Genomic DNA, 26,485 nt, shown 5'->3' on the forward strand with positions numbered 1-26,485 from the left:
GTTTTGTTTTTTAAGATTTTGTTTATTTATTTGACAAAGAGAGACACAGTGCGAGAGGGAATACAAGCAGGGGGAGTGGGAGAGGGAGAAGCAGGCTTCCCACTGAGCAGGGAGCCCAATGCAGGGCTGGATCCCAGGACCCTGGGATCATGACCTGAGCCAAAGGCAGAGGCCCAATGACTGAGTCACCCAGGCACCCCCCTACCTTATTGAGTTTTAAGGGTTCTTTCTAAACTCTGGATGGAAAGCCTTTGTTAGATATATATTGTGGATGTTTTAGCCTTGTCTGGAGTTTGCGTTTTCCTTTTACTGAGTCTTAAAGTTTTCATTTTGATGAACTACAGTATATTAGTATTTTTGAGCCATGCTTTTTAAGCTCCAAGAAATTGTTGCTTAATCCAAGGAACCAGATTTTCTATTTTCTCTTGGAAGTTTTATAGTTTTGATGTTTGGATCTATGGTTTTGAGTAAACTTTTGTATATAATGTGAGGTAAGGGCTGAAGGTCATTTCCCCCAGATACTTGTGTTTTTCCAGCACCATTACTGGCTGTACTTTCTCTGTTGAATTAACTTGGCACTTTTGTTGAAAATCAATTACCTGTATATGTGTGGGTCTATTTCTGGACTCTTTACTTTCATTCTAGTATGTTAACATAGTGTTATGTTAGTTTCAGGGCAACTGTATACGTTTCTTGGAAATATGGAATACTTCGTGAATTTGCATGGCTTCCAGTTCGGGGACCATGCCTCTCTTCCCCGCATCATTCCAATTTTAGTATACATGCTGCTGAAGTGAGCACTGTCTCTGGACTTTCTATGATGTCTTATTTGTTCTCTCGGACCATTCTAACGCCAAATGCAGTCTTCGATACTACAGCTCTGTACAAAGCTCTGAAATCAGGTAGTACAACTTCTTGTTCAAAATTTTTTTGGCCGGCCTAGATCCTTTGCATGTCCATATACATTGTACCAATTTGCCAAGGTCTACCAAAAGAGGACACTAGAGATCTTTTTCAATGCTTGCAACCCTTCCCTGGTTCTCCCCAGCGTGTACGATCACCGATCACCCCTGACAGCCCAGCGCAGCAGACCTCTGCGCCCTCCTCGCCAGCCTCCCTGTTGCTCCTGGAGCGTTGGCCGCACGTTTCTGGATCCTCCATGCCTTACAAGAGTTTTCTCTGTCACCTCTAACCCACATACTGGTTACAGGTTTTTAACATGCTTTTTACTTTTCCTTCACAGCACTTACCAGTTTGTACAATAATGTGTGTCCATACGGTTATTGTTTACTATTTGTTTGCTGGCTGGTATTGGTCATGCTCAGTGTAGTGCCTGGCATGGACACAGCACCCAGTTTTCCTTGGTTGAATGAATGAAGGCAGAGATCGCTTTCTGAATAGTTTATTTGGGCAAAACAATATATTTGCATGGGATGATTCTTAAGTCATCTCAAGTAGTCCCCTTCAGTTCTTAACATGTGCTCTCAAACGGATATGCCTAACCCAATCCATCATTTAGAGCTTCACAGTCATCCAACAAGGTGTAAAAAAAAAAAAAAAAGAAAAGAAAATCATCCAGCAAAAAAGGGAGACGGGGTAAGAGAGAAGAGTGACATTTTAATACAGTACTAGAATTTAAAATTTTTTATTTACATTTGCCCCTCTCGCTTTCTCAGATTATAGAAGCATCACAGCAAAGGAGAGGGATTTCACAGCACCTCTTCCAAAGTCCAGTTTACAGGCAAATTGGTCAATGGAAAAATAAAGGCCAACAAAAGATCTCAGCTCCCCATAAGCGATTTCTCTATTCTTATTCTCTTTCCCCCTTCTCTTAATGTTCGCGACCTTTACACAGAGAGGGATCATCAAGACCGTGTGGGCACGCAGGCTGAGCCAACAGTGGTCTCACCAGGACCCTGTAAAGAACCACCGAGGATGCTTCTAATCATTCCACCCATCGGTTTAGCGCCCCTGAGGTAACAGGACCTAATGCTAAGGGTGAAGACAAGTTACCACTCCACCCCAGTCAGGAGTAGGTCCCACACCTCCGTAGTAGGCCTGTGCCCAGCCGAGCTTCGCACAAGAAAACTGAGAACTGTGGGGAGAGGCAGACTGAACCGACTCAAGGCTCCTGGGGCAGAGAGGGATCCACTCATCCACGGAGATGGCAACAAGGAAGGACACCGGGCACATCAGGGGACTGCTCCTGTCCTCACCTTGCATTCAGCTTCCCAACTTCTCCAAAAGGACGGACTTTGGGTATTGCTTCATCAAAGATGCCTAACCGCAGTGGCAGAACCATTGCGTTATTCAGGGTCAGTTTATCAGAACTCATCATACCAGAGTCACAGTTCAGGGCCGTCTATCCTGCGTACTTTCTAGTAAACAAGACCTTGACCATGGCTGCCCCATCAGGCTGCCTCATCAGGCCACTCCCCGGGGGCCCGACTGAGAATGCCTCCAGGCTGGAGAAGACTAGAATCAACAACTTCGGTATGTCCGAAAGCTAACTCCTTTGCCTTCCCACTCCCCGCCGCCCCCAAAAGACTCCACCTAAAGCAAAAGGTGCTTGGAGAACAGAAGTCACTGGAAATGACAAAAAGGGCAACCTTTTCCTAATTAGGTTATCTGGGCACATGGTAATTGGGTAGGGGCCTAAACACTACATTTCTTGTGGATAAAGTTGAGCAGAGAATAAGATACACTTCTATCCACGTGGAAGGTATTTTGATTAGCTGGTTAACGGATCGAGATGCCTGCCGGCTGAGCACTGAGCTTCCATGATAAGCAGGTAGCTGCAGACCTTTAGGTTCTGGGGCTGCATTTGAGCCAGGAACTGCTCGACAGCCACGAAGAATCATTTGATTTTCGTAACTCCCCCTTCACTCACCCCCTTGGGCGATGCCGAGTTCACCTGGGAGAAAGGCTCAGTAGTGCTGATCTTCGTGAAGACAGACCTTCTGAAGGAAAAGCCCCTACGCTCTTCCCCCTTTGCTGACCACACAGCTTACAACCAGCAGAGATGAAAGCCCATCTTGGCTTACCTCGAACACCAGGAAAGGAAAGACACTCTGGGAATTAGTCACAGCAGTTCTTCATACAAGAGAACCCGGAGCCAGTCAGTTGTATCTATAAATTCTTACAAAATAAGAACTATCCACATTCTTTTTCTCCACAGCCTATGGCCGGACTAGCGGTCCTATGCTGCTTCCCAATCCAGGATGACTAGGGGCCGGAGAGCCTCATCAGTTTGGATGGGGAGGAGGGTTGGGGGGAGAAAGAGGCACATAGCGGTAGATAGCATCGCTTTCCCCCCCTTCCCTAAGAAGCCAGGAAATCTCTCCACGTGAGCCACTCTTCCTCCTGGTTTTCACTAATAGAAATGAAGCAAAGCATATTAAACACTAAAAAACTCAGCTAGACGGGACTAGTCCTAACAAATTTAGATACAGGCTCCCTCAAGTAGGGAAGAAAGAAGTCCCCAGACTCCTCCGGAAATGTAGGGTTGGGTGTCCCAGGACAGGGTATCTGACCCAGTGATCCTCCAAACACAGCATCACCGTCTAGGTGTTCTCCATTGACATTCTAAAACTCAAGAATGGGAAGGTACAAAGAAAGGCCAAATGCAGGACAGAGGGATGACAGGGACAAGTCACTGGCACAGTATTTCATCCCTGGGCTTCTGAAAGGGCGTTAGCAAACACACAGCCCTCAGCCGTTGCTTTGCTTTTGATGTAGTGGTTCCATGACTCATTGTTTGCTTACAACCCGCAGCCCTTTACAGGGGCGTTTCTCTTCACCTTCCGTGACTCCTTCAGGAAGAAGCATGTTTTCACCATCAGAAGCCCTCACCCTGTCGTGAAAGTTTAAGATAGTAACTATAGGACTGAGATGTCAAGTTCTTCAAACAAGCAAGCAGGACTTTAGGGTTCTGGGGACTAGGATAATTTTTAAAGGGAAGAAATTTTCCAGAGCAAAGGGAAAAGTTAAAAGTGCTCCAAGGACCCCGCCCCTGAACATACTCTTTAACTATTTACTTACTGTAGAGTGAATGCCATATTTTAGGGTAAAACTTTTCAAATAAATGTGGGAGGAGAGTCTGCCACTGCCTTTTGATCCATTCTTTGTGATTCTGATGTCTCCTAGTTAGAAGTTTCTGGTTTCTGATGTGATCTGCCGAAAAAGGTCTTATAAGGCGGAAATGGATAAAGGCAATGCTAAAGAGAAAGAGGGATGAGAAAAAATGGTAAGGATTAGTCACATCTCTACTGACTGACTCCGACTATCCGCTTTGGTGGTAACGTGAGCGGACACCTGTGTGCATCCCATCCGACTCATGACCCAGGCGACCTTCAACCATGCACGACACAATACTTAGGTCTACTCATTCCCAGTGACTATATTTATATACATCTACATGTCCCCCAGTGCTTTGTTAAATAATGATGCCTGTGATATGACTGGACCCTAGATCTATATGTTTCTGAGAGACAACCAGCATGTAGAACATTTTGTCCTCCAGAAAGCAGAGATCCCGTGTGGATCACAGTTTTTTCTCTTCAAAATAAACTTGTAACTTAACTGCATTTATTCTGACATAACTTTGCACCAGCAAATATATGTCACATATATATATACATACATACATACATATATATATATTTATGATATATTTAAATGCCCATATTGACATTTGAAATTGCAGTGACTCCATGCAAGCTGAAGTAAAAAGAGTAGCAAGGTGAAGTTCATGGCTTGAACTTTGGGACTTTTGCAAACCCTACACCATTTGGTAAGTGACTGCAGTGCAAAAGCTATCTGGTGTTCTAGTAGGGTTTTACGGTGAGGAACGAGATTCGAAGGTTTGCGATGTATCTTATTCTACAGGGCTAGTGACTTAGTTACCACAATGTCTCTTTTTTACTTCAGTTTGTCCATGCTAAATACAGTCCCTGCATTTCTATTTGGTTCTTTGATTCACCCTTTTCTAGTCTTTAAAAAAGGTAAAACAGAACCTTGGAATATTTTAAAGGCCGAAGGCTCTCAGATGCTGAGAGTGACTGAAGAGAACTTAAGACAGCAAAGCAAACCCTCACCGACAGTCCTGTCGCTCCCCATCTCCACTGCATGTGTCAGAACAAGCCCCGCAGCTGAAGACAAGGAGCACAGGAGAATCTCTACTAACCCAAGGAGGGATTCCAAAAAGAGAGACATGCAAAGCTACTTTCACACAGGGCTCTTCCATGCTGTTCCCGAGCCTTCCCCCGTACTACTCCGATGGCTACTAGAAGACAAGCTGGTCGTGGGCGTAATAATGTCAAAAATTCTCTTCACTTAGGCTTTGGTCAACAGAAAAAAGGAAGAGCTTTAACATGGTGGTTTTCAGATTTGTTCTTTGGTCAAGCAGTTTTATAAAGCTCTCTGAAACAAGTCCCCTCACTTAGTATGAAAAGAGTCAAAATAGAGGATCCCAGTTTAGCAAAGAGATAATGTGTTCAGAATTTCTTAGGGTGGTGGTGGTGGGGGAAGAGACCCTAAACCCCAGATGCCAGATTAGAATTGTCTTAGGACATTAAAAGTAAAGAACTAGCACTCAGAAGAGTAACGTTTAAATGGGTCAGCTTCTAAAACGGGTAAGTTAATAACTTTAATCCTTAAACAGGAACATGACGAATGATTTCTGAGCACGGGATTTACCAACATTTTCCTTTATCAGTTTAAATCCTGATCTGGACCCAGACCCAGGCAGAGGCGGTCACAGTTCTGAAGAGTAGAAAGCGGAGTAGGAAGCAAGCACAGGCGTTTGCCAGCTCAGTCCCCCAGCTCCGTCCCTTTGGCCCACAAGCGTCTGGCCAGGGTGGATGCGGGTGCTTTCTGAACAATTCCAGCATTTTAAATAGCAGGTTAGTTTAGAGCTTAGAAAAACCCAGAAACTGGACATACATCTCAGACAGTGACCATTATCAGTATCTGATGGTGAAAAAAGAAATCACCCGGTGACCAGAACAAGGGCGAAACCTTGGGAGGCTCCTGGCCAGGGGGAGTTCACGACAAGGGGCGGTTTTTAGCAATGTTAGTGTTCACGGTTTTCCTTAAACAGCTCAACTTCGGACAAAAGGGAGAACACTTTGGTTGAATACCTGACTGGTTTAGTAAGGATTCCAAGGTTGGCAGCCTCTGACGCCTGGACTGGAAGTAAGTGGAAGGCACTTGCTCCCTGGGGAGGAGGGCTGGGTGAGTCTGGAGGCTGCGGTGGTGGGGCCAGCGGGAGCTGTGGGTGAGCCGAGTCTGCAGGTGGCAAGGAAAGGCTAACGGCCTGTGTGGTTAGCCAGGGCCAAGCTAGGGTCAGCGTGATGTCATAAGAAGGAGAGTTGTAAAATAAAACATTTTTAATGGACAAAAAAGTAGAGTGGATCACCTCTTTTTTTTTAAAGGTGAACTGTAGCAAAGGAAGAATGTGAAGCAGTTTACTATTTACAAAATGCCATTTAGAAATGTCTTTTGCGTGAGATGGCCACAGAAATATGGTTCCTGGAACTGGCTCAGAAAGGCCACACACTGTCCTGGGTGAGGGAGAGTTCCTCCAAGAGAGCACCAAAAAGGCTCAGTCTTCTGTTTCTTCGTAGGTTGTCTCATCAAAGGGCCTGTCCAGCAGGGGCACCAACCGATGACGGGAGTACTTGAGCTGCAACAGGTCCCCAACTTCATCTATCTCCTTGAGCGCCTAAAACATAGAGGAGTGGAGGTGAGTCGGAGCCAGCAGGACGCAGGCACGCCTGGTGCGTTAACGTTTCTAAAAACATTCGTGGCAATATTATCCTCTTGCGGGACCGTGTATGTCTAGTGCATTAACTCTGATCAGACTATAGGACAGCTGTGGAAAGAGCTGCTTTTTGAGCAAGGACGTCAGGCCAGTCATGACTAACGGGTTGTGAAGAGCAGTTACGCAGGGTAAAGGGCAGCGTTCACCGAAGTCTGCTATACGGAGGAGAAAAGGAACATGCGCCTTGCACTTGCCAGGCTGGCTACCACAGTCCTTTGTCCTCTCATACTTCAGTCCTCACAGCTTCTATTTCACAACAAAAAACCGATGGGAAGTCTGCATTGAGATGCGTCCAAGGCACAAGGTGACGAGAGCCACGAGCCCTCATGGTGCACCGCGGATCAGACTTACTAAGAAAGCGGGGAAGCCATTAGGAGACTGGGTAGGTCATGGACAGGGTGGGGGTGCAGGAGCAAGAATGGGCGGAGCCAGGACTTCAACTCAGGCAGGAGTCGAACTCTAAAATCCTAACCTTGAGAGATCGTCGTATCTTCCCATCAAAAACTACTTATCTCAGTATAATTTTCTTTCTTATAAAACCTGCTCATTGGTTTTTCAAAAAAATTCAAGCACTACGAAAAGTTATGAAATGAAAAGTCAAGAAATGAAAAGTCTCTTCCTGATTGCAACACCCATCAGCTCACAGAGGTAACCTTTCCAAACCGCGGCACAGAGGGTCAGAACAGAAGATCCCAATACAAGAAGGGGATATGTGTTCACGATTTCTCAGGAAAAATCCAATAGAAGGACAGGGACACTCGAAGCCCCAGATACTTCTTGGAGAAATCCGAGGAAGACTGTAAAAATAGTATAATCCTAGGTTCTAAGGCTTTTCAATAAAAGCACCTCACGCAGGCCACACAATGCAGTTTCCACAGCGTCTCTCCAGCCCTGTCATTCACTCCTTCTGAGTCTGGGGACGTTACCCAGGGGATAATGTGACAAATCCAGGGTGCAGGGCCTTAGCTTTGGAGACAGGGCTCTCTCCAATTTCCCATCACATCACAGACATCTTCTGTCCACCCTTATGGTCATAATTTCATATGAAAATGCACACCTTCTACTTTATAACAGGAGTCAGTCAGTTGAGTATTAGTAAAAGACATATTTCTGTGTTCTTAAATTTAACTTTGATCTTTTTGAAAAAGATTTGAGAGAGAGAGAGAGGGAATGAGTCAGGGGAGGGACAGAGGGAGAAAGAATCCTCAAGAAGACTCTCTGCTGAGTATGGAGCCCAACGTGGGCTCCATCTCGTGACCTGAGCTGAAATCAAGACAGACACTAAACTGACGGAGCCACATAGGTGCCCCTAAATTTAACTTAAAAATCAGCGTTTGGGGGGCACCTGGGTGGCTCGGTAGTTAAGCATCTGTCTTTGGCTCAGATCATGATATTGGGGTCCTAGGATCGAGCTCCGCATCAGGCTCCCTACTCAGCGGGAAGCCTGCTTCTCCCTCTCCCACTCCCCCTGCTCGTGTTCCCTCTCTCACTGTCTCTCGCTGTCAAATAATTCAATAAAATCTTTTAAAAAAAGAAAAAAAAAATCAATGTTTGTAGGTAGGGGTGCCCGGGTAGGTGAGTTGGTTAAGTATCTGCCTTCAGTGCAGGTCTTGATCTCTGGGGTCCTGGGATAGAGCCCCATATTGGGCTTCCTGCTTGGCAGGGAGTCTGCTTCTCTCTCTCTCCCCACCATCGCTCGTTCTCTCTCTCTCTCTCAAATGAATAAAATCTTAAAAAAAAAAAAAAAAGAAAAAAGCATTTGTAGAGAGAAAAAAAATCTCACCAATAAATAGCATTCCTTATTTATTCTGGCATAAGAAAACATTCTTCATTCCAAATGTGGAAAATATAGAAAGCAAATTAAGAGCTGGACCTAAGGGGTGTCTGGGTGGTTTAGTCATTAAGTGGCTGCCTTTGGCTCAGGTCATGATTCAAGGATCCTGGGATCGAGCCTCACACCGGTCTCCCTGCTCAGCAGGGAGCCTGTTTCTCCCTCTCCTGCTTCCCCTGCTTGTGCTCTCTCTCTAATAAATTAAAAAAAAAAAAAGTGGTATCTTTGAGAAAAGGTTTAACTGAAAGCTCTATATGGAAACAATTTAGGATTGAATTTCAGCTGGGAGGAACCCATTAACCATTTATCCCCTGACCTCTGATACAGGATTTATTAATTTAAAACAACACATGACTTACTAAGATCACAAAGTGAAAGACATTTATGAACTCCGACTTTAGAATATTTTTTTCATTGATGTAAAAAAGAAAATGAATAGAAAAACTCACAGTAGCCTAAAGGGATCTAGAGTCCATGATTTCCTCTGATCCCATAACAAATATTTCAGATAAATAGGTTTTATTTACATAGAACTGTAACTAGACACGGCTAGTTGGCCATTATGTGGGTCACCTGGTTTGAGTAGGAATAAGGGACCGTTGCAAGTATTGCCATCTGTTAGCAAAACATCTACACTCAACCACCGGATCCCAGGGTGAGATGGGTTCTTAGGGGAAAAATCATGTAAAATCGTAAGAGTGGAGTCTGGTCCTTGAATGAGAAACTATTCTAGGATAGCTGTGCCCCAGAGCTGATCGATAACTCTGCCTTTCTCATTTTTAAAAATAAATTTCATTGTGACACAATTCACTTGCCATTAAAGTCACCTTCTTAGTATATTCACAGAGGTGTACAATTTTCATCAGTATCTAATCTTAAAGTATTATCACTTTAAAAAAAGGAACCCCATACTCACATCCTTCTCCCTGTCTTCCTCAAGCCCTGACAACCACCAGTCTATTTTCTGACCCTATGGATTTGCCTATTCTGGACATTTCATAATGTGGTCTTTTGTGCCTGGCTTCTTCTACTTAGCATGATGTGTTCAAGGTTCACCCATGTTGTAGGGCTCCCACTTCATGCTTTTGTATGCGGTTATCCAGCTGCCTGGTACCGTTCGTGGAAGACACTATTCTTTCCCTCCTAATGAGTCTGGGCTCTCCTGTGGCAAATCAAGTGGCCACAGATGACCAAGTGTATTCATGGCCTCTCAGTCCTCTTCCAGCACTGGCCTCACGTCTGTCCTCACGCTAGTGCCCCACTGCCTTGACTACAGCCGCTTGGCAGTAAGTTTCATACCCGGGAGGTCTGACCCCTCCAACTTAGATTCTCTCTCTCCATACTGTTTTTGCTACCTGGGGCCCCATAACGGTCCCATATAAACTTTTTTTTTTTGAAGGCAAGACAAACTTCTGAACATCTAAGTAGAAGAGAATGGAAGAAAAGCTGAAAGGCACAATCCAAATAAAAGAAAAGGAAGATACAGCAGCAATAATAAACGGAATCCAATTTTCCAGGGTCAGGATGTGATGAAGAACAGCTCGTACTTGCGCAAGTTTTGTTTGACAGAAATAAGGACGAAAAATCAGTCTTCCGAGGCCCAGAAATAAACATGTGAATTCGACTGCTACAACAAACCCTTAACACGTATTCATACTCTTCAAGATTAGTAACTCTCCAATGAATCAGTGGGTACTTCTGGCAACCACAGCTGACCCACGAACAACAAGGGTTTCAACTGTGTGTGGGTCCACTTATATGTGGATTTTTTCAATACATACAGTACTATAAATGTCTTTTCCTTACGATCTTCTTAATAACATTTTCTTTTCTCCAACTTATTTTATTGTAAGACTACAGTATATAATACATATAACTTACAGTATATAATACACCTAACTTACAAAATACGTGTTCAGTGCCTGTCTGTGATAACAGTAAGGCTTCCAGCTGACTATACTTAAGTTTTGGGAGAGGCAAAAGTTACATGTAGATTTTTTTTACTTTGGGATGGGGCAGCGTGTTAGCTCCCCTACACCACCCCCTCGTGTTGTTTAGTTCAACCATAATTTTATGCAGATATTGCATTCTAGAATTCTATAAACTCCCAGAAAGCAATACTTATTTAAAGTCTTGGATGTGAAATAATAGCACGTTAAGAGACTATCACAATGTAAGAATTAAGAGACCATAATTAAATTCAATAATTAGGAGCCCTTCCTACATGCCTGGCTGTGGTATATCCTGGAGATATAGAACAAGCAAAAGAGACGTAGTCTCTGCCCTCAAGATTTATCCAGTAGAGAAGACTGCCATCAAATAATTCCAGATGGGAAGGATTTACTAAGGGAGAATCTTAAGAGTCCAAGGAAATGGCAAGCAAGAGGACTGGGGAACACCCTCGAGCAAGTTTCCTTTAAGTGGAGATGGGAAGAATCTGTAGGAGTCAGCCAGCCAAGGAGAGAGAGGACTCAAGAGAGAAAATTCTGGAGAGACAGAACAATATGTAAGAAGGCTTGTAGCAGAAACAGCTCGAGGACAAAGAGAGTGAGACGGTTGTAGAGGCCATAATAAAGGTAAGCGTGGAATGAGACGAAGCCATCAATTCCCCACAGCCCTGATCACACAGGGTCTAGTGGGCAATGCTAATGGTTTTGCTTTTTTGGGCGGGGGTGGTGGTGGTGGTAATTAGCAATATTTTAAGCAGCACCGCATACTCCCTCCTCTATTTTACCAATTAATACCTCAGGTGCTTAAAGAACTTCAGGATCAGCAGATGATCAATTTCATCTGATATCCAGGCCTCCGTAGCATAGATATATTTACATCAAGGTGAGAGTGTCTACTTACAGTGTCAAGTATTTCTTTGGTATGAGCTGCGGACAGGCAAAACCTGGCTCTGGACTCAATAATTGGAGTAGCAGGAAATCCCACCACAACTACGCCGATATTCCGCTTCAGCATCTCCCGTCCAAAGGCGCTGCGAGGGGAAAACAGGGTAAGAGTAATAAACAGGAAGAGTAATAAACCACAACACAAAGGTCTTGTGGTCCTGAATGATTTAAACTCTTAGGTGATACAGACATTAGGACATGTCTTTTCCTTATGATCTTCTTAATAACATTTTAATGTTATTATTTATAACATTATTATTATTAATTATAGTATATAATTATATAATAACATTATATTATTAATAACATTCTAATAACAAAGACATTAGGAATCTCTTCTAACTTCTTTTAAGTTAAAATTGTCTCGGGGTGCCTGGGTGGCTCAGAGGGTTAAGCCTCTGCCTTCAGCTCAGGTCATGATCTCAGGGTCCTGGGATCGAGCCCCGCATCGGGCTCTCTGCTTAATGGGGAGCCTGCTTACCACCCCCTCTCTGCCTGCCTCTCTGCCTACTTGTGATCTCTCTCAATCAAATAAATAAATAAAATCTTTTAAAAAAAACTGCCAGACTTAGGGGCACCTGGGTAACTTAGTCGGTTAGGCAGCTGAGTCTTGATTTTGGCTCAGGTCATGACTTCGGGGTCCTGGGATTGAGCCCCACACTGGAGCACTGCATCAGGCTTCATGCTCAGCAGGGAGCCTGTCTCCCTCTCCCTCTGCTCCTCCCCACTGCTGGCTCGTGCACTCAGGCTCTCTCTCTCACACACACACACACACACACACACACGCACCTTCTCTCTCAAATGGATAAATAAATCTTAAAAAAAAAAAAAAAATTGCCAGACTTCTTCAATTCAATCCTGGAGTGGTCTTCTCCCAAATGGTCTCCTTCACGAAGGTGAAGAATATAGTTGTCAGAGACCTATTTTTGACAGAGCTTGCCTAAACTAATTTGCCGTTACAGCCTTGAAGTGTTCTGACACGTAAGAGTGGTTCAGAGGCTTCAAAATGAACATGAGTTTAAAATCCTGTCCTTGAAATGTTAAGTTTGGCAGTTTAAATAATTCTTTTTTTTAAATTTTTAAAAGTTTTATTTATTTATTTGACAGAGAGAGAGTGTACAAGCAGAGGGAGCAGCAGGCAGAGGGAGAGGGAGAAGCAGGCTTCCGGCTGAGCAGGGAGCCTGCTTCTACCTCTGCCTGCTGCTCCCCCTGGTAGTGCTCTCCAACAAATAAATAAATAACGTCTTAAAAAAAAAAAAAAGATTAAGGATGGAGAGGATCTGCTGTAACACTGACTTCTTTCTGGGGGCAGAATGGCCGACTAGCATTAGCTCTAGACCAGGCACTTCTTTTCTTCCCCCTAAGTTTGTTTATTTCACTGATCTCTATACCCAACACGGGACTTGAACTCACCTCCCCGAGATCAAGAGTCACATGTGCCTCCGACTGAGCCAACCAGGTGTCCCAAAGATCAGGTATTTTTTTTTTTAAGATTTTATTTATTTATTTGACAGAGATCACAAGTAGGTAGAGAGGCAGGCAGGCGGGGAGGGGGCGGGAAGCAGGCTCCCTGCTGAGCAGAGAGCCCGATGCGGGGCTTGATCCCAGGACCCTGGGATCATGACCTGAGCCGAAGGCAGAGGCTTTAACCCACTGAGCCACCCAGGTGCCCCGACCAGGTATTTTTTTGACTGACTTGAATGTTAAGCTGTCTTTGGAATTTAGGGTTTCCTTTGGTTTTGTGAGGCAACCTCATCCCCAGGCTTCAGCTGACTGCCCAGACTCTACAAATCTTGTTTCACTCCCCACCCCAGACCAAACCGGTGGCATGGGACCTTACTCCATATCCGTATCTTGTCTAAATGACACAATTCTAACTTCATGTATGTTTTATTTGCTAATTATGCTGTTTCTTGACTATTCCCTTAGGCTGTTATTTTTTGTTTGTTTGTTTTTTAAGTTTATGTAAGTAATCTCTATTCAATGTGGGCTTGAACTTAACCCTGAGATCAAGAGATCAATGCTCCTCCAACTGAGCCAGCCAGGTACCCCTTCCCTGAGCATTTTAAAGCATTTGTTTGAGAATAAGAAATCCCCCACCCCATTTTAATTACCTGAGTGACTAATTACATAAATGCCAGCCTTCCCCCCCACTCTTTCTAGTACTTCCTCTGACCCCGACCACCCTGCATCTTCAGCGGACCCTCCCAAATGGTCTAGTTCTTTCTTCTGTCTGCCTCACCCTCTGTAAATCTTAATTATAATGCACACATTAGCTTCCCCTGTAGAGCAGGTTAGACCCAGTTCTCTCTAAAGAAACAGTTCTAGAGTAAGTCCTCCAGATCAGACACTCTTTGTTTACTTATGATAATTCCATTTAAAGGAGAGAAAACCCTACACACACCTCTGCTTTGGTTCATACTCTCCACTGCTTCTGAAGACCAAATGCGCATATGCCTTCCTGTTGAAAACTGAACTCCTTTTCCCTCAGCGGCCACCTTCTCCCAAGTGCCCTCTTATCATCTTTGGAATCACCCGACTTCTAGGCTTTAGTTTCCCCTCCTAGAGATCCACTTCGATGAATATTTATGGAGTGCCTCTAACTGCCAGGGACTCTGGTGGGCCCTGGGGATTCAAAGATGAATAAAAATATTTGCTCCTTTAATGAATTCCATTAAACCTGAGAAACGATCCTCATCCAATTTTATATTTAAGATCCAGTCAAAACTCACAAATCTGAAAAGATGTGTGGTTTTTTCTTTTTTTCTTTTTTTAACTGAGTCTACACTAAGCAGGTAACTCCTTTCTTTTACCTTTCTGACGCAGTTTCGCATACACTTGATTTGCAAGTAATTATATTTGCTCACTACCTATTACTCTTCAAATGTCTTCTGGTTTGGTGACACCCGGAGCTCTCAAAACGACTGGAAGCTGTTCCAGGGCAAGGCTTTCTGATATACGTGAGTTGCACACACCGAAGAAACTGGTGTAGGCTGCACCTTGGGTAGCCACGCAACCGCACGCCCTGACCTCGCAGCCCCACTCAGCCCTGGGGCACTGCGTTTCGGCTCCACGCACCTTCTTGCTATTCCTCAGTCGGGTAAGCATGTTCCTTTGTTCCGGCCTCCGCACAGAACTTCTCTCTCCAAGTGGCTAACTCTGCTTCTTCAAGCTTAGATGTCATTTTCCCTTCCCCGCCCCCTCGCTCCCCACTGACCTCCCCGTTTCATACCGTCATCTGCCTGCCCACGGGACACTCAACCCCCATATCCTGCTCTACTTTTCCCCATAACATGTAACGTCTTCTAACAAATTATGTAACTTTTTTACTACATTTGTCTGACTCCTGCCCCATTAGAACATAAACTCCCCAAGGGCAGGGATTTTTCTATCTGTGTTCTGTCCACTGATCTATCCCAATCTCCTAGAAGAGAGCGTTAAACTCAATATGTTTAATGAAAGACTAACAAGTTAACATGTCTTACAAATTAGAATCCACTAACCCGGAATCCACTAATTTGGAATTTCTAGCAAACCTCGACGGTTAACATAGTGAGGCCCAGATAATATTTCCCAACAAAATACACAAGCCTGAGTCTAACATCACAGGAGCCCTAAGTCTACTGAGGCCGGCCTGTAGCCTGCATCAGAACATACCCAATTTTGGCCGGCATGTAGAGCATCAGAGGCACAACCGGGGAGTCTTCATTCCCATAGATGATGAAGCCCATCTCTTTCAGCCGCCTCCTGAAATACCTCGTGTTTTCAGCTAACTGCTGGATACACTCTTTGCCTGGAAAATCATAAAGAAGAAAACACAAAGTAATACTAAGAAAAAAGCAGTGGAAAAAAGACAGCAATCCATCTCCATTTTATCAATCAGCCCTGTGTTCGGTTCCTCATTTCTAACACAAAATATTTTCACATAACGAACTGTAGGGAATATAAACAAATCTTGCTTTGTGGTTTGTCACAGTAGGTGTTCCCGGCAGATTTTGTAATAACGTACAAAATGAAGTTCAACGATTAGCATTGTCTTGGCACGTTAGCATCCTTAAACATTTTCACTCTACCATCCCTTCACAGTCGTTCTCTTCATTTCATAGATCAGGTGACTCTCACAAAGGTGACTCTCACAAAGGTGACTCTCACAAAGGTGGCGACTAGCCTGCAGTGACATGGTGATAAGGTGAGACTAGAACTAGGTCTCTCAGGGTGCCTGGGTGGCTCAGTGGGTTAAAGCCTCTGCCTTTGGCTCGGATGATCCCAGGGTCCTCGGATCGAGCCCCACATCGGGCTCTCTGCTCAGCGGGGAGCCTGCTTCCCCTTCTCTCTCTGCCTGCCTCTCTGCCTACTTGTGATCTCTGTCTGTCAAATAAATAAATAAAATCTTAAAAAAAAAAAAAAGAACTAGGTCTCTTATCTTCAATATTCCTTCCAATGAACCGCGCTGCAAATAATTTTACACATACGATCAGATATACAGCCATTAGAGCCCTAAATTTTCCTCTTAAGAGTTTGATTTTAGGGCATGTGGGTGGCTCAGTCAGTTAAGCGGCTGCTTTCAGTTCAGGTCATGATCCCAGGGTCTTGGGATCAAGCCCCGAATCAGGCTCCTTGCTCAGCGGGGAGCCTGCTTTTCTCTCTGCCACTGCCTGCCACTCCCCCTGCTTGTGCTTGTTCTCTCTCGTTCTCTCTGTGTCAAATAAATAAATAAAATCTTAAAAAAAAAAAAAAGGTTTCAATGTGGATGGTATTTTTAAAAAGTTTGATTTTATGTCACCATCTTCCTAAAACTTCTATCAGACAACAGTAGTGTACCCATAATAACATAAAATCGTCTTTTTAATCTTAGTTTATTCATCTTCCCTAAAATACAAATGGTTAAAACAAACATTTCTTAAACTCCTAACTAACTAAATATTGGGACTGGGTTCTGACATTATGGTAGATCAATCTATGAAAAGACATCCAAACAATCATTCTGAAGAGAAAGCCTAAATTTGAAACATCAGCTTGCAAAGGGCCCAGAACTGTTTCAGGGTCTTCTCGACCACGAATACTCACAGACAAGGAAAGGTCGCAGTTATTTTCTCACATATATTAGAGAGCCAACAAATTCACATTTTACAAAATACAAATATAAAATTCAAAAGATAAGTTATTCAGTTGGTCAGAAATACAGGTGGCTAACAAACGTCCTTAGAATACCAACTTATCCATCCATTCACTGACGAAAAGCTACCCTAGATAAGTCTGCTACGCATAACCCAAAGTTGATACTTTGTGCAAATAAATTCAAGTTGACTTCAACTGGCTCACCGTGAGCGCTGAGGAACGCCACCTCAGTTACGAGCCCTGTCTCACAACAGTAAAGCAAGCATTAAAGTACATTACATTTCCTTATGCTGAGAACTGATGAGCCCTGTGCCCAAGTTTCCCCCCAGAAATACCTATACATGCTCACTCCACATTTAGAAAAAAAGAGACTTCCACTTCTGGCCAGGATAGAGCACCCTGGACCAGATTTTACCTTTCTGCTGTCAACAAGAGAAAACTGGACAGAGCACACAAAACAAAATGTATATAAAATGTTTTTCAAACACCGGGCCATGGGCAGCGCCGGACTGTGCTGTTGGGGAGAAGGTAAACAGAACATGAGCCTCTGGATTGCTCCCTGACTGGCTGGAGGCAGGTCCCAGACCGCTGCCCAGGGAGAGGAATCTAGTCTGGTCCGGTGAGGACACCCGAGATTGGCGTTGGGGATGCTAAGGTGGCTAGGATTTCTCAGGCAGGATACAGGAGAGTAAAAAGGAGCAGAGAGAGGTGTGGGGTCTGCAGTAGGGTCCCCCTGAGCCTTTGGCAGAGTGCCATCTGTTCCGCATGAGAAGAAACCACCAGGGGCTGGGGAAAGAAGCACCAGAGTCAACAGTTCCCAGGCTCATATGGAGTTGGTGACAGTTTGTATTTTCACCTCCCCAAATGGGAAGACCTCAGATCACACTAGTCGTGGAACGAAATTGGCTCTAGACTAAAAGTTGCTGTGGTCTATCCTGACAAACCTTAAAAGCAAGTCTGGAAAGGATCCTAGTGATTCAAAGAACAGAGTCCAAAACTACCTAAAGGAATACAACAAAGTGCAGCCCCCAATAATGTGAAATTTACATCTGGCAGACAATAAAAAATTCCACGCATTCAAAGAAACAGGAAAATATGACTCATCAACCAGGAGATAAGTCCATCAACAGAAACGGACCAGAAATAACAGAGGATCGGCAGACAAGGATATACAAAATGCTATCGTAAATGCCCTCCATACATTCAGAATGGTGGAGGAAGCATGATAAAGGGAGAAAGGAAATATATAAAAAGGAACAGAAAAGTGATACATGCAACAATGCTGATGAATCTCAAAAACATTGTTACACAAAATAAGCGACACAGAAGATTACACACTGTGTGCATTCATTTATAGGAAATCCTAAAAAAGACATAATTATAGATCCAGAAAACAGTAATGATTGCCAGGGAGTGGAGAGAGGACTGACAGGACAGGGGTAGGAGGGAACTTTTGTGGGGCGGGTGTGACAAAAATATTCTATCGCTTGATTGTGGTATGGTTACCTGACTGTATACATTTGTCAAAACTCATGGAATTATACACTTAAAATTGGTGAACTGTACTGTATATAAATGATATCTCATTAAAGATGTTTTTTTATTTTTTTATTTTTTATTATTTTTTAAAAAGATTTTATTTATTTATTTGACAGAGAGAGGTATCACAAGTAGGTGGAGAGTCAGGCAGAGAGAGAGAGAGGAGGAAGCAGGCTCCCCGCTGAGCAGAGAGCCCGACGCGGGGCTCGATCCCAGGACCCCGGGATCATGACCTGAGCCAAAGGCAGAGGCTTTAACCCACTGAGCCACCCAGGCGCCCCTAAAGATGGTTTTTTAAAAAATTTAGTGATACACCTGCATATTAGTATATATTATTTTTTCTGCACCCACTTTGTTATTTTGCAACTTGCTACTTTTTTCTCATCATAAACCAACTACTTAAAATTTTTTTTTTCTCATTCCAAGAATATCAGAAAAGTATCAAGGAAAAAAAGAAATCTTAAGGATGTAGACCATAACTTTTCCTCCCCCACCTTTTAAAAAAGATTTTATTTATTTATTTGAGAGAGAGAGCAGGCATAAGCAGAGGGAATGGCAGAGGGAGAGGGAGAAGCAGGCTCCCCAGTGAGCAGGGAGCACAACGCGGGGCTTGATCCGAGGATTCCAGGATCATGACCTGAGCCAAAAGTAGAAGCTTAACTGACTGAGCCACCCTGGTGCCTCAGACCTTAACTTTTCCAATTACTATATCATTCTAAGCAAGTTTTCTTTCTTTCCTTTTTTTTTTTTTTTTAAAGATTTTATCTATTTATTTGACAGACAGAGATCACAAGCAGGCAGAAAGGCAGGCAGAGAGAGAGGGAGAAGCAGGCTCCCTGCTGAGCAGAGAGCCCGACTCGGGACTCGATCCCAGGACCCTGGGATCATGACCGGAGCTGAAGGCAGAGGCCTCAACCCACTGAGACACCCAGGCTTCCTAAGCAAGTTTTCTTTAATGAAAGCAACTGAACATCTGAACATCTGTCTCACTATTCATCACCACCTGTTCCCCGACAAGAGTCCCAGAAGAAAACACACCTAAAACGACACTCACATACCACAACCTGAAGACACTGGGAACAGGCATTTAAAATCTCCAACTTATACATCCCCATTATTATTGAACATTTTTCCTTTGTAAAGATACACCACCATTTTTCTGTTTGTTTATCCACTCACATGTTAATGGACATCAGAGATCACCGACCTTCATCTTGGCAGCTATTAAGTGAGATTAAAAAGAATTCTCTCCTAAACATATATTTAAACATGCTAGTCACACTGGAATTGAAATAAAATTTAAAAATAAAATGAAAGTAATAAAAAAAGAATTAACACCTCAATTTCATTTGATCCTAACTGCTTTTAGATGGGTATAGTAAAAGAATGTACTGTTTATACTTTACACATAAAGAAACAGGCGCAAGGATGTTAAATTATTTCTCTAAGGCCTCTCTTTCTGGAGGCAGATCAAGATATTCTGATTCTGTCAGTGCCTTTTCTTCTACACCACACCAAGCAATCAGGTATTTTTCAAACTTTAAAGTGTTTAGCCCTTTATTGGGTAGGAGTATCTGAGTCTTATTTTTAAAACAGCACTTACTGGCAAATGAAGGGGGTTGGGATGAATGAGCCTAAGGAGACACAGGTAAGTATGAGACAAGTGAAAAGCAGTTCTTGCAATAAACTCGGCCTGACCAGCAAACGGCAATCACTGCTGGTGAGTACAGGAATAAAGACTGTGAGCTACAAATTTTCTAAAGTCTCAGGACTGGTTAAAAAAAACGGGATAAGACCTATGTACAAAGTAAGGGGATATAAAAGGCAGCAGACATTTTTGTCTTAAATGGCATTAGGGCTAACTACTCAGAACTTAGGCTTCAAAAAATATAGCATGTACTCATCACCTGCTTAAATAGCAATGTAATTGTCCATTTAGCTGATGAGCTTTTATATAACTTATAACATAATAAAAAAAAGTGTTTGAGTCTGCAACTTCAAAAATAACATTTCCAGTGTTAACTGAAATCTTCAAAATAAAGGACACAAATAGAAATGATGTTCAACCAGAGCTGGTCCCCTAACTCATATCATACTCCATTATACAGCTCCTAATCTCCTTAGATTTCCTGGATATGCTGACATAATCTGCTTTCCTGGGAAAAATAAAATAAAATTACTGCTACTCTTCAGACTTATACTTTCCAATCAATTATAATGGGCTGGAAGAATTTGAAATTGAAGAACTCCCCCCTTCTTAAAGGTCATAATCTCAAAGCAGATAAGGGTTTTCTTAATTGAGGGTCCGCCAAACAGACCAGGTAGCCCCCAAGAATGGTTTCAATTAGTTTTCAGTATTAACTGTGAGGTAAGGGTCATAAGGCAGGATAAAATATGGAAAAATATTACCCATCACCTTGTTCTAATTTATACTATTAAACACATTATTGTGTATATTTCATATACTATCTTTTTTTTTTCCATGTACTATCTCTTTAATACCTTATGTCTAAGAACTGACTTTAACTACCAACCTTTTAGTTTAATATTCTGTCCAAATGTCTCAGTTTTGCTACTTGGAAAGTTACTTTTTCCAATAGTTTACTGTGGTTGGATTACTTTGGCTATGTTAAGCATATGTTGCCACTGAAATCTACAATGAGGTTATATCTTAAAGATCTCTTAAACAAATGTTTAAATAGTATCAGGTAATGAGATCACATGCAAACTACGTTTTCAAAGGCTATTCCCATGGTGATTATGGAAGCTCTTCGTACTGTTCAAGGCACAGAAAGTACCTAGTATAGCAAACAGAGTGCCAGGCTCAATAAAGGCTTCTTCCCTTTCCTTTTCGTTTCAGCTGCTATATCTCTAAATATTTCCATGTCGACTACCATCCAGCCTTATCCCCTGATAAGATACTACCTTACAGTCTACCATGAGTGAATGCAAGAATATATTGATTCGTATTAATCTAAACTGGCATTCTCTTATACTAATGGTGCTACATCTGAATCCCGTGCTAGGACAACAGCTCAATCTCTTGCCAGCATGGAAGTATTTTGGGCTGAGGTGAAGAGGGAACCAGATCTGCCTTAACTATTGTTATAACAGCAGTTTTGAGAACCATCAATCATTTGCATGGTAGAAGATCTCAGATGCAAAATCGCAATGACACTTTCAAAAGAGACCAGTAGACCTCAGCTGAGAATCAAAATTCCTTTCATGCTCAATACTTAAGCCACGGCATTTTTCCTACGTCAGTAACTTCTGAGAGGAAGAAGAGACTTAGGAAGGTTGCTCTCCTTCCCCTTTTAGAAACCAGCAGGTTCCAGAGTTATTCCGTGGCTGAGGAAACAAACCAACACCTGGTTCATCCAACGGATGAACCAGGATTTGGACTCCCTGGTTCTTCTAGGTTTTTTTTTCTTTTCTTTTCTTTCTTTGAAGATTTATTTATTTATTTTAGAGAGGTGGGGAAGAGCAGAGGGAGAGGGAGAGAAAAACTTAGGCAGTCTCTGCTGAGCACTGAGCCAGACACAAGGCTCCATCTCTTGACCAAGATCACGACCTGAGCTGAAACCAAGAGTCCGAGGCTTAACTGACGGAGCCACCCTGGGGCCCCCACTGGTTCCTCTAGTTTCTAAGACCGTACATCCTTAACCACTGCTCACTGATCCACTCTAGCTTCTGTATTAAGCAGGTCTTATACGGGAATCATAGTTAACAGGAACAAAAAAGGAGAATGAGTAACTGTTTAAATGATGTCACTGAGAGTGCCTGCCCCTGAGGCCACTTGGCTCCTGGATTCTTGGGCCCCGTCCATCTGCTCCTAGGGAAAGAGGGGGTGCCCAGAGACTTCTGTTCATCCTGTATCCTCCTTCACAACAGCACTCCAGCTGGTCTTAAGGGCTGAATTGCTTCAAGCTTATGCATTCTTTGCTTCCTGACCTAAGTCCCTTGACCTGTAGCAGACCTGACTTACTTTCGTTGAGCTTTGGAGACCACTGGCTTTGAGGCGTGAAGGACTCAACCTTCCCAGAAGATAAGGCCTGACTCCATTTGAAAACAGCTGCCAGGAGGCCAGCAGGCATCAGGCTCATGTCCACTCAGGAGTAGCTGCCTGGACACCAGCTTCTCCTGCATGCAGCCCCCCTCCCCTTTCCCGTGCCTTCCCTTTTAAAATACTCGGCCTTGCCCTGGATGGAGAAGATGGTCTTTGAGACGTTAGTCTACCATCTTCCCAGGTTGCTGGCTTCCTGAATAAAGCAACCTTTCCTTTCCCATCATCACCTGTCTCTCCAGCATCGATCTTCATGTGGTGAGGAGCCGGATCTGAGTTTGGAACTGGTTCTCCTGACTGGTAACACTTCCAAATTTCCATTCTAGGATTTCTAATACTGTTCCACCTTTCAAAGAGGGGGATCTTGAAAATTTCAGTCAACCATTGCCAGTATTTCTTAGTAAGACTGCTAGTAACATTAACAATTCTTGGTCAAGGCTGTCCAGTGTCCTGAAAAGCATTTAGAATCACCGACCCCTTGGTGATCAATGCCAATACCACTTCCTCACAGCCCAGACTGGGACAACCAAACAAGCCCCTAGACGTTTCCCAAGTGTCTTAGGAAGGCAGCACAGTTCTTGGTTAGTTGAGAACTACTATTGTTCCTAAAGTTATTTCTTCACAGGGAGGGAGCATAGGTTTCTTTTCTCTTTAGCCTTAAAACTTAAGTGGGAGATGCATTAGCTGTATATAGATCTTGGGCATGTTTTTACCTCCCTTAGAGTCAATTGCCAACTATCTAGAGGAAGATATACATGTGGGGAAATCTGGTATATTTAAAGTATAAAATCACACATGGGAAAACCCAGTACGAGTTAACCGATTAACAGTGTATTAAAAGGTAATACTGTATGGTTAGGTAGGGCCTCTCTTCAGCAGGCCCTTTCCTTACCTTTCTGGAATTGTAATTCTATTCCATTAATTGACTGTTCCAAATTATTACAGCTTATATCATCATTGTACTCCCTCATTACTCTCTTTAGTTTTTCTCCTCCTTCAACTGAAATGTAATTCGCAGTCTGCAAAATGCACACCTTTACAATGTACAATTCAGAGGTGTTTAGTATAGTCACAAAGTTGTGCCGCCATCACTGGTATATAATTCCCCCCCCCCCCCCGCGAAACTCCATCCGCGTTAGCAGTCTGTCTGCATTTCCTCTCTCATTAACCTACTTCTTGTCTCCATGAATTTGCCTGGCCTGGACGTCTCATAGAAATGGAAAAATATAATATGTGGCCTATTGCGTCTTCTTCCTTCCACTTAACATGATGGTCTCCAGGTTCATCCGTGTTGTAGCGTGCATCCGTACTCTGTTCTTTTTTCACTGTCTGTGCATGGATACACTGCAATTTGTTCATTCACTCATCAGCTGATGCACACTGGGCTGTTTTCACTTTTTGGCTATCGTGAAAAATGCTGCTTATAAACATTCACATACAAGCTATTATGTGGACATGGGCTTTCAGTTTGGTTGGGAATATACCTAGGAAGAGAATTCTGGGTAATACGCTAATTCTATGGTGTCTGCTTTGTGAGGAACTGGAAATAAAAATATTAGTTTTCCAAAGTGGTTGGGCAACTTAACATTTCCATCAGTAACATGGGAGCTTTCTGATTTCTTGGATCCTCACTAATGATGTTACTGTCTGTCTTTTTTATTTTAGCCATGCTAGTGTGTGTAAAGTGGTTTGCTGTGGTTTTCACTGGCATATCTCTAATGTCTAACAGGTTTGAATACCTTCTCTTTTTTTGCACTTATTGGCCATTTGTGTATCTTCTTTGGAGAAATACCTATTTGAATTCTTTGCCCATTTTTTACTTGGGTCATTTTAATTGTGTTGTTTAGTTTGAGTTGTAAACGTTCTTTCTTATCAGACATGATTTAAGAAATTCCTCCCATTCTGAGGGCTGTATTTCACTTTCTGGATGAGGTGTCTTTCAAAGAACAAAAGCTTTGATGAAGGACAATTTATTTTTCTTGCTTGCTTGTTCTTTTGGGTGTTGTAACTAAGAAATCACTGCCCTGGTGCCGTGATGATGCAGGTGGTCGAGCACCTGACTGATCTCAGGGTCAGGAGATTGAGACCCAAGTGCGGCTCTGCACTCAGCGAGGAGTCTGCCTAAAACTCTCTCCCCCTCTCCCTCTGCCCTCCCCTGGATGCACATACTCTCCTTCTCAAAAATAAATAAGTCTTAAAAAAAAATGAGAAAGAAAAAGAAAGAAAGAAATCCCTGACTAATCCCACAGTGATGAGGTTTTGCATCTATGTTTTCTTCTAAGAATTTTGTAAATTTAGCTCTTACATTTAGGCCCTTGATCCATTTAGAGGTTTTTTTGTTTGTTTTTTTTTAAGATTTTTTAAAAAATTTATCTGACAGAGAGAGACACAGCAAAAGAGGGAACACAAGCAGCAGGGGAAGTGGGGCAGGGATAAGCAGGGTTCCTGCTGAGCAGAGAGCCAGATGCGGGGCTTGATCCCAGGACTCTGGGATCATGACCGGAGCCTAAGGCAGACACTAAACACGCCACCCAAGCGCCCCGGAAGTACTGTCATCTTAACAATACTATGTCCTCCGACTCATGAGCACAGATACCTTTCCATTTGGTTAGGTCTTCTTTCTGCTTTTTTTGTACATTTTTTTCTTGTGTAGAATGCAGTAAATATTGTCAAAATAGTGAGCTGGATTGACAAGGCAAGGCAAAGCAAGTAGTGAATAAATACATTTAAGATAAATGATACAGCTCCTAATCTGAGTAAGAATAAATAATGTTTCTTCCCTCTCTAATCCCCCCAGAAATGTGTTTTTAAATACATTAAAATGTGTTGGAAAGGTTATACTGAGTGTTGACAAGACTATGGAATGCTCAAGATGTTACTAGTGAAACTGTGAACTGAGACTTTGTAAAAATGGCAATACATGCTGAATGTAAGCATATGTCTATTCTATGACCTGGCAATTCCATTCCTAGGTACAAACACAGAACAGAATTGTGTGCCATAAGATATATACAAGACAGCCACTCTTAATAACAGCCCAAATCAGGAAATGACTAAAAATGTCCATTAGCAGAATGAATAACTAGTAATATATTCTAACAATATTTATTGTTTGATACTAGGTAGCAATGCAAATGAACCATATTTTTCCACCCAAATGTGCACATAAATCTCAGAAGACATAATGATGAATAATATATACCAGATTCAAAAGAGTGATAATATGTATTGCATGGATGATTCTATTTATATGCAGTTCAAGAATAGGCAAAACTAATATACAGTGATAGAAGTCAAAATAGTGTCGAAATTATCTTTAGCAAGGAGGAATGGAAACTGGAAAGAGGCACAAGATAGCCTTCTGGGAAACTGGAAATGTTCTAATCTCATGATCTGAGTGGTGGTTAGACAGGTGTGTATTCACTGAACTGTATGCCTAAGATTTGTGCATGTTATTGTAGGAATGTTAATACTTAAAGTAAAAATAAGCATTTAAATACTTGGAAAATCAAAGGAAGTTAAAAAAATGGAATGAGATTAAATTTCTGATAACTCAATTTATATCTTAAAAATATCCAACTACTATATAATAATCACGCTTAAAAAAAATCACCCTTTTACTTAAAACACACATGCACACCCACACACACCCACACACACCCACAGAATTATCTAGATATTATGGGGTGGTCTCAGGTATTCTCCTGCCAGCCTTTGTTATTTAAGACAAACCTGGAAAAATATTGAAATTTTTGGTGCTGGGTGTTCCAGGAATTTCTAAGACAGGGGAAGTGTTATGAAAACAGTACTTACGGAGTTAAAGCCCTCGCCTAGAGGCAGGAAATGAAAGCATAAAGGGGCTGGCCCTTCCTTTCTCTTTTTAAAAAATCACATGAATGAAGGCACAAATCAGACAATACTAACCATACAAATATTTATTTTCCACCTGTGCATCTGCTTTCATTCTCACAAAGTCATTTTCCCTAGATATTTTAGTATTGGGTTTTTCTTCTACATATTTTGCAAGAGGGAAAAACTAAGGAAAGGCTGGCACAAAGTAATGCTAACAAGTCCGGTTCCCACTGCCTACTGGACAAATGACTTTAGGAGAGCTACGGGGCATTATAATTGGAATTATCAGCGTGTGATGGGGCACAGAAATATTCAGCAGAGAACAAGTTAAAATGATGCTACTGTAGGAATGCAGTAGGAACAAG

General features: G+C 42.6%; 1 protein-coding gene and 1 non-coding gene across 2 annotated transcripts in view; both read right to left on the bottom strand.

Moving 5' to 3' along the window:
* Nucleotides 1–695: 695 nt before the first annotated feature.
* LOC116860280 lies at nt 696–801 on the bottom strand. Its single transcript, XR_004381299.1, has one exon. It is a non-coding gene; the product is annotated as a U6 spliceosomal RNA (small nuclear RNA).
* A 5,577-nt stretch (nt 802–6,378) lies between these two features.
* The window catches only part of SPTLC2 (serine palmitoyltransferase long chain base subunit 2), a 101,853-nt gene continuing 81,746 nt past the window's right edge, over nt 6,379–26,485 (bottom strand). The window contains exons 10-12 of the mRNA XM_032846250.1: nt 15,206–15,341; nt 11,505–11,634; nt 6,379–6,724 (exon numbers count right to left, since the gene is read on the bottom strand). Coding sequence (XP_032702141.1) covers nt 6,605–6,724; nt 11,505–11,634; nt 15,206–15,341 — 386 coding nt within the window. The 3' untranslated portion in view covers nt 6,379–6,604. The remainder of the gene's footprint in view (nt 6,725–11,504; nt 11,635–15,205; nt 15,342–26,485) is intronic.

This window comes from Lontra canadensis, unplaced genomic scaffold (assembly GCF_010015895.1).
Source record: "Lontra canadensis isolate GAN:19392208 unplaced genomic scaffold, GSC_riverotter_1.0 scaffold173, whole genome shotgun sequence".
Classification (NCBI taxonomy): domain Eukaryota; kingdom Metazoa; phylum Chordata; class Mammalia; order Carnivora; family Mustelidae; genus Lontra; species Lontra canadensis.